A 9,161-nucleotide genomic window follows, 5' to 3' on the forward strand; every position below is an offset into this window, starting at 1 on the left:
TGATTTTCCCACATTTTATTCTAAGCAAAACACAGAAAACACATCAGATGTGTAAACTGAGAAAAACTGATAATTTTGAGTTACGAGCATCATGACTGTCTCAAAAAAGTTGGTACAGAGCGTTTGCCACTGTGTAGCATTCCCTCGTCTTTTAACAATTCTGTAAACATGTGAAAAAAGCAGCTGCTAGGTGTTTTTTGTGATATTGTTACTGCTCATTTTTCATTGTGGCTGTAATACCTGCAGTATGCAATTTAGCGTCATCATGGTGTAACATAAAAGGCCTTCTCTGACAAATATGCTGCTGTAATAACTGCTGCTTCTGTCTACTGAGGAGATGAGAATCTGCCAAAGAACAGGATGGACTTGGTCTTATTGTGTCTGATGAAGAAGAGGAACGGGTGATCTGCTGTGAAGTGTGTGTCCGGTATATAACAACAAGCGCTGAACACAACACCTGTGGCTGCAGCGGCCTCTGTGCCCTCCTCATTAACCTCCACAAAGGCCTTGTGGGCCACCGTAGACAGGAAGAGCCCCCCTTCACCGTTCATGCCAGACAGGTCAGCGCTTCCTGCACAGAACACGTCCTTCATACCCAGTTTAGCCAGAGGATCATTCAGCTTGTAGTTTTCCTCCAGCTTGAACTTTGGCAGGTTGAGGGGAAAAAAAACAAAAACACAACACACTTCAGGAAGTAACACCAGCACTGCTGGGAGAATATATAAAATCACCCCAATCATCTGCCAGCTGTGCATTTATTTTAACAACCTGAGCTGTTTTCACAAAGCTGATTTCTGTGACCAAACTCAAAGATAAGAGAACGATAAGTGAAACTCGTAGACACATAAAACGAGGATGAGCACAGGAATGAGGAAAGCATGTAAATAAGGTTGGTGGAATAAAGAAATGCGGTCCTACGGAAGGCAAGGCAAGTTTATTTGTATAGCACAATTCAACAACAAGGTGATTCAAAGTGCTTTACAGAGACATTAGAAACAAAAACAAATAAAAAGCATGATTTAAAATTGATTAAAACAAGCAAACAAAACTAATTAACAAACAAACAAAACAGTATATAAAATCAAAACAGATAAAATCAGAACAGTAGATAAAATCAGTAGTTAAATGTAAGTTTTGAAATTTAAGCTTAAAAGTGTGGATTTGGTGCTTTATTCAAATGCAGCTGAGAACAGGTGAGTCTTCAACCTGGATTTAAATAAACTGAGTGTTTCAGCTGATCTGAGGCTTTCTGGGAGTTTGTTCCAGATATAAGGAGCATAAAAGCTGAATGCAGCTTCTCCGTGTCTGGTTCTGACTCTGGGAACTGATAAAAGACCGGATCCAGATGACCTGAGGGATCTGGAAGGTTCATACTGGGTCAGGAGGTCACTGATGTATTTTGGTCCTAAACCATTCAGAGCTTTATAGACCAGCATCAGAACTTTAAAGTCTATCCTCTGACGGACAGGCAGCCAGTGTAAAGACCTCAGAGCTGGACTGATGTGGTCCACTTTTTTGGTCTTAGTGAGGACTCGAGCAGCAGAGTTCTGAATGAGCTGTAGTTGTCTGACTGATTTTTTAGGTAGACCTGTAAAGATGCTGTTACAGTAATCAAGCCTACTAAAGATGAATGCATGGACTAGTTTTTCCAGGTCCTGTTGAGACATCAGATCTTTTATCCTTGATATATTCTTGAGGTGATAGTAAGCTGACGGAAGACGATCAGGGCTTTAAAAACAAGAAGAAAAAAAGTGGGGACTTTAATCTCAGAATTCTGTAAGAAAGCTCGTCCCCACTTCTTTCTGTTTCCAGTGGAATCCTCTTCTGGTGATGGCTTATTTTACAGAGAACAGCATGACTAGATCTCGTGTGTAAACCTGAACTCGATCGATCGCCTCTGACGGGAACGGCTGATGGGAATGTTTCAGAGAATGAAGTTCCTGTAATGCAGCTCATTGGTTATTCATTTAGTTCCTACGAGACATGGCGCCTGTTCTAAATAGCACATTTTACAGTCTGGCTCTAATCTCGGACTGTAATTTGAACTCACAGAACAAAGTGCCTCCTCTCCGATCTGATTATTATTCTTCTCCAAACGAACGGCCGCAGAAGGCTAAACATGGGGATACTGACGACACGCAACAACAACAACGCAGGAAAAGCACTTCTGAGCTACTGTTCTCTTTATTCAACCATTTTACTATTCAAACCACACATCAGTAGGGGGAGACCGGGGATAGTTGTAACGTGGGTCAGTTGTAACACTTCCATTTCTCCAATCAGGGCTAAGTTTCAAATGATGTGACTCATCCTGTGCATGCCCAATCAGTTCTGCTATCACATGTGAAAAATCAGCACATTTTGTCAAACACAGACAATTTAACACGAAAAAAAGTAATTTGTATGCCAAAAAGTAAGTTTTTCTACTTTATTTCAATTTCTAATAGCATTATCTGCTTTGCAGTTAAACTCATCAAACTTAAATTATGTTATTTGTATGTCTATGGGGATATATTCTGTGTAGGTCTTTAGTGCTAATGTTTTAGCCGTTGGCTGTAATGTTAGCTAGTTCATGGCTATAGGAGTCTGGGTCAGTTGTAACAGCAACAGTCTGGGTTAGTTGTAACAATAATGCAGATGTTACAACTTACCACACTATTACTTTAACTTATATTAAACAAGTTGGGGCAACGACATCAGCAGAGAGAGGTTCACTGGTCGCTTTTGTATATGCGGTTAATGCCATTGGCAACACAATTCCTCCACTGTTTGTGTTCCCACACATACATTATGCAGACCACTGTGTCAGAGATGGACCAGTAGGAAGTACTGGTAGTGGAAATAAATCAGGATGGGTGCAAGAAACAGATTTCCTCATCTTTCTGAAGCACTTTGCAAACCACACCAAGGTAAGCCAGATAAAAAGTAATGGAATTGCGATGCTGGTGAACAACTACATTTTTTCAGCTTCATTGTTATGTTCAAAATTGGTGCAAGAGTTGTAGGTTATAATGCCCACTGAGCCAATGAGGCCAAACTCAAGGAAGACCAACCAAAATTAATGAAATATTCAGTTGCAGAAAATTCCATAATTTGTCTTTTTTGGGGGGTTGGAATATGTTCAAAAGCTAGATTTCTGCATTCTGTACACACACACACAGCTACATAAATGGTTAAGTGCATTCATGTGTTGAATAAACAAAGATTACATGTTAATGTTTTGTAGTACCCTTATTTCATTGTGTTACATTTTCACCCCAGGATATGTTACAACTAACCCAGACTATGGGGTTAATTGTAACATTTCACTCTTTGTGTTTGAGCCATACCATGCAATGGGTAATTGTGCTGCAGAGAAAATAGCTGCACTATTTAATAGCCGAGACATGTAAATACTTTGCATTACATTTTGAATCCACTACCTTAAAAGAGCTCCAATTTACAGACAGAAATGTCAAAAATGTTACAACTATCCCCGGTCTCCCCTACATGGGACCCAATATAAAACAAATGCACAGACTCCACAAAGAAAGATGACTGGCACTCTCAAAGCTTTACACCAATTATTATGCCAAATTGCGATATCCACCCACAGAATCAAACACACTGCGCATTCAGTTGCGGTCAACAGAAAGTTTTACCCCATGCTCACCTTACCTCTTTGCTCATCAAACAGCAGGTGCGCTGAACAGGTGAGTGCAACAACATTTATTGCCCAATACACACCCATGAGTCACGCCCCACGACCGTGCACCAATCAGTGTGTGCATTTTAAACCAACCCTCTTAACCCCAAAAAGGAAAAACTCACATAGCTATTGCTCGTACAACATATGCACATACGTACATTCCTCTATAAAATACTCCTGTGTTCTGGCCGGAAATGTTTCCTCATTGCTAACTGGTGTTATTGTTTCTTCGTCTGTTACATCATCCAGGACCTGTATCTCATGATGCCCTCTTGTACCTCTGTTAGCCGGCTAACATCCTTCAAGGCTTTCCTGATTCTGGTATCCAGCTTTCTTCTTCTTCATGATGGGCATTCTTGATCTTCAGGGTGAGTTTGTTTTTCGAGCAATGAATATGTTAAATCTAAAAACAAAAAAACAAACACAAACAAAGAACAACACTAAAATATTTTTTTTCTTCATTGCTGATAGGAAGCATATTGAAGTGATGGTTATTCTTAAAACTTTCAACTTTAACTGTTAACAGATGAAAGTGTCATATATTAAAAATAACTAAAATCATTCAATAACTGTAAAACAGCCAAAAGTTCTCCTTTCCATGAAAGAACAGCGGCACACACAGCTGCATACAGTGTAGGAGTGATGGAGGTTTTAGAGTGTCAGCAGATGGCGATAGAGAGCTTGTGAGAGGGCCCGGCCTCTCTGTGGAACCGTAATCTTTTTGGCCTCACAGTATTGTGTAGAAGTGAAACTTTTTGCAACCATAAGTAATGCTAACTGCTGCCCATTAAAAAGAATGCAGGTTTAAGGACATTGCAGTGCACTGGCTTTTCATTTCAGACCTCTGTATCCATGTCCATATTTTATCATGTCTTAGTTCCAGCAAATACTTTATTGCCAGTTTGAGGTAATTAATGTGGAGTCCGTTTCTTTCAACGGCAAAAACGACTTTACTTTACTTTTTTTTTTTTTTTTTTTTTACTAACTTGTGTCTCCCTTGAGGAGTCAACTATTTAGTGAGTGCCCATTGAAATTGATCATAAGATCAAAGTCATAATTTCCATTTTGTTGAGATGCCCTGCTCTCTGTATCAGAATTCCTCTCCTGATATTGCTGCACCTTTACCTCTCTCAGTGCACATGGATCTATTATCATATATAAACTGATTACCAGTTCTGTCTCTCCTTCATCTGCAGCTGATTCTTCTCATTTCAAGGCTGTATGTATAAAGCTTCTATCAGAATGTTAAAGTGGTGTGCTGTATGTTGCTGTCTACAGCCTGAGGAACATAAAAATAACAGTGGCTCCACACTGCTCTCATTTGGAATGCTTAGTCCTTCCTGCTTGACTCATTGGAAAGTTTTCCAGTGTATTATCTAGACTGCACTGAGGATAATTACGGGGGAATAAACACAGAGGCGTTTGCCATTTTCTGGACTTGAACACAGTCTGAGAGAGAGAAACTTTATTGACAGCCACTGATATATACACATGTACATCACTTGCCAAACACAATGCATGTTATAGGCTGTTTCCATTTCCCTTTATATACTCTCTGCATTCATTCAAACATTGAGCCTGTGTGTTGACAATGCTATATAATTATGTGTTTTAATTGAGAGCATATTTGTTTTAAATGAATGTCAACACTGTCATCCCTAAGATGTGATTTTTTAGAGAAAAAAAAGTTTGGAAATTCTCAGAGTTGTGTATTCTTGTGAACTTGCTTTATGTGGCCCTGGTGTTTCAGGTATTTCCATGCTCGGTTTACCTAAAGCAAATGCAATGGTCAGTCACTCTTTTAGCACCAAATAGTGATCAACTTAAATATGACTGCAATATTTTTCTAACAAACCCGCACTCAACACAAGTCAGCTCAATACTGGCATCAATAGGCCAGTATGTTAACGAGCTTGCATTCTCAGCCTGGTCATTCCACAAGCTTCCTTTCAACCCACTCAGGTTGCGGCAGCTTCACGTTAATATAGAAGCATTTAGTGAAATGACTGCATTGTCTTACTGAGAGACTTCAACTCTCATGTGGGAAACTACAGTGAGACTTCCAGGGGCATGATTGAGAGGAACCGTCAGGGTCCGTCAGTTGTCCGTGGCCTACCTGCCTGTTGTGTCCATGTGTGCTGTTTTTGTTTGTGTCGTCGAAGCGACCTCTCAACCCAGAAGTGTTCCGGTGCTGGAGGTAGCTGCACCTGAGCTTCAGTCAATGCTGGATCATTGAGTTAACCCTCATCAGTATGGCCGTGATTGATAGTGTTTAGAACCTCGTGTCACGATGGGGTACGCTGGTGTGTTTATGGAGCGGACCTAAAATCAGACGAACAGTAACGAAAAGGGAATGGCTGCAATCACAGCATTGTAAGATGGTGAAAGATGTACCCTTAGGCCCCCTCCTCGATTCAGAGATGGTATTTCCTTTCACCCAAATGGTCTCCTTGACTCCACGCTTAAACCAGCGTTCTTCCCTTTGCAGCCATTCCCCAACTGTCTGTGAATGGTACTCATGGCCATTGATCAGCGGTCCTTGATCAGTGAGCTTTGATCAGTGGTTTTTGATCAATGTTCATGAGAATTTTGCATATTAATGATCTAAGAACTGACCTCCCAGCCCATTGTTCCTTCAGTGGGCTGTTTCAGTGCTGAATGAGAGGGCCTGTGTGGCATTGAAGACAAAGACTGAAAGGATGTGACACTGAGCCTGAGCGACCCTAATGTAACCATTTATGGTCCAAAGGCAGAAACTGGACAGCTTTATTCTTTCAGCATCAGGTTTAATAATAACCTTTAACATACTGTCAGTCTCACTGAACATCATGCTCTCAGTAACTATACTGCTTGTGCGTTTTATGGACTTTCATGCCATTTATATAACACATTCTAGCTTCATATGTTATTTACATGATGGTATATTGTTAGAACAATGAAGTTTTGACGTTATAACGTGATATAGTTCGATTTTTCTTTTGCCTGGGTGGCAGCTCAACGCTTCCGTAACTGCTTTTGAAATACAACGAGGGCTTGATGTTGCACAATCATGCTCGCTGATCAACTGACAGCGCGGTGCAACTAACAAACGACAGTGAGCTGACCTGAGCCATCTGAGCTGCAGTGACTCCTTTAGCTCCCAGGTAGACCATGGCCAGGGCTGAGCTGATGCTCAGAGGAGAGATAAAGATGTTCCCGACAGAGTCTGCCTGGCTCAGAGTGCGGAACAGCTCCAAGGCAAAGGCTGTGTTTGAGCTGCTGACGGCGGACATGGCTAATGGTGTTTTCCTGTAACATGCAAACAACCGTTTAAGCTGTTACAGCATTACATACCGGAAACACAACAGAAGACTTTATATTAAAGCAACGAGAAAAAGTGACTTTTTCAGGAGAGCGCATACAGACAGAAACCACCGCCCCACTCACTGAAGCTAAGACACCGGACACGGCGCAGCCCGTTTCAGAAACTTGTCAACAGCGACTCGCTTATCTGAACTACAAGCTACTTTATTCCCACACACATAAAACGAAGACAAATCCAGCAGAATACCTGATTTACAGGGTGAGATATTAGTCTAACTGCAGTTCTTTGCTGGGTGTAAATAAAGTTGGAGGATTGAAGAAGGACGATCCTACGGAAGAGGAAAGGGCTTCGGAGCGTGATGTCACGAGAGGGGGCGTGGCTAAGAGTTTTGGTTTGCAGGTAAACAGAAATGATCCCTGTTGTCTTTGCTTAATGATTGGATTTGGTCCTGACAATCCACATTGCTGGCATCGTATCTTTCAACATGTGTGTGGGTCGATTTGAATGATCCAGATGTAAGTGCAGCCACTCAGCCTCTACTGCAGATGTGTCACAAATTAATCTTGTAGTAAACTATGGCACTTGGCCACAGGTGGCAGTAGTGGACTGACCTCCATTTGAGACTGCTCCAGCTACTATGTGATAGTCAGTAGATCTGCTACAAATTGCAGATCATATGGAAGTTTTGGAAATAAATCATGAATATTCCTTGCTTAGCATTAAAAGTAAACATTTCTAGCTCTCCCCCACACTCAAAAACAGATGACAAACCTACTGACACACCTGAGTCACTCACTTTCTTAACTCCACTCACTCTCACTGGCTCTGTTTATTACTAAACTTGTGTCTCCCTGGAGGAGTCAACTATTTAGTGGAGTGCCCATTGAAATTGATCATAAGATCAAAGTCATAATTTCCATTTTGTTGAGATGCCCTGCTCTCTGTATCAGAATTCCTCTCCTGATATTGCTGCACCTTTACCTCTCTCAGTGCACATGGATCTATTGTTATATACAAACTGATTACCAGTTCTGTCTCTCCTTCATCTGCAGCTGATTCTTCTCATTTCAAGGCTGTATGTATAAAGCTTCTATCAGAATGTTAAAGTGGTGTGCTGTATGTTGCTGTCTACAGCCTGAGGAACATAAAAATAACAGTGGCTCCACACTGCTCTCCAACTGTCATTGGCATTGTATGCATCTGATCTCAGACTCTATGTTATGGTTCTGGGTCATTTTGAACCAGCGTTCTCAGTTTTCTTGCATTTTTGTATTATATTAAGTTTATTATTTTAAGGATTTATTCTATGGTTCCTAGATTGTTCTGTTTAGTTTATTAGACTCCCCCTTGTGTCTTTGCCCTCTGTATGTCTTCCTTTATTTAATTGTTTGTTCTTGTGCTTTGTTTCCTCTCCCTGTTTTGTTCCATCATGTTTCCCCTGCCTGGCATGTCTGTGCTCTCCCTCATGTTCTCTCTCCCCCTCCAGTCTCTGTGTCGCTGTACTTCCTGTTTTACTTTGATAGTCTCCCGTCAGAGAACATCACCATGTTTGCTCCTGCCCTGTCTCATTATGGTTATTCGTTATCAGCTGCCCATTCCATAGATACTAATGCACCATCATACCATCAGAGATGCAGACTCTTGATAATAAGTTGGAGTTTCCTCTTCAGTCTGGAGGACACAGTATCTATGTTCTCTAAATCTGCTAGAACTTGTGCTTTTATACAAGTACCATCTATTTTATTAAAATAAAAAATGTAATGAAAAATAGAGTTTGTATTAGCAAAACATCACAATACAAAACTCCATTAACTTTATTTCAAAGATTTATTTTAATTTGAATTGCACCATCATCTTCCTCTTCTGCAGCGGCCTCTGTGCCCTCCTCATTCACCTCCACAAAGGCCTTGTGGGCCATCGTAGACAGGAAGAGCCTCCCTTCACCGTTCATGCCAGACAGGTCAGTGCTTCCTGCACAGAACACGTCCTTCATACCCAGTTTAGCCAGAGGATCATTCAGCTCGTAGTTTTCCTCCAGCTTGAACTTTGGCAGGTGAAGGACAACTTTTGAATAGGTGTTCATGCTTTTCCTGTCGGTCCATTCATTCAGCCTCTCCTGTGTTAGCTCCTTCTCCAGCTGGAATACAGTTAATACATTTTGTCATATTT

The 9,161-nt window shown here is 41.1% G+C and overlaps 1 protein-coding gene across 1 annotated transcript in view; it reads right to left on the minus strand.

The window, feature by feature from the left end:
* The window catches only part of LOC121814893 (leukocyte elastase inhibitor-like), a 14,455-nt gene continuing 5,294 nt past the window's right edge, over nucleotides 1-9,161 (minus strand). Inside the window, exons 7-8 of the mRNA XM_042223007.1 lie at nucleotides 9,025-9,129; nucleotides 1-632 (exon numbers count right to left, since the gene is read on the minus strand). Of these exons, the coding sequence (XP_042078941.1) occupies nucleotides 327-632; nucleotides 9,025-9,129 (411 nt within the window). The 3' untranslated portion in view covers nucleotides 1-326. The remainder of the gene's footprint in view (nucleotides 633-9,024; nucleotides 9,130-9,161) is intronic.

The sequence above is a fragment of the Haplochromis burtoni genome, unplaced genomic scaffold (genome assembly GCF_018398535.1).
Source record: "Haplochromis burtoni strain Fernald_Lab_line unplaced genomic scaffold, NCSU_Asbu1 Contig_99, whole genome shotgun sequence".
Taxonomy (NCBI): domain Eukaryota; kingdom Metazoa; phylum Chordata; class Actinopteri; order Cichliformes; family Cichlidae; genus Haplochromis; species Haplochromis burtoni.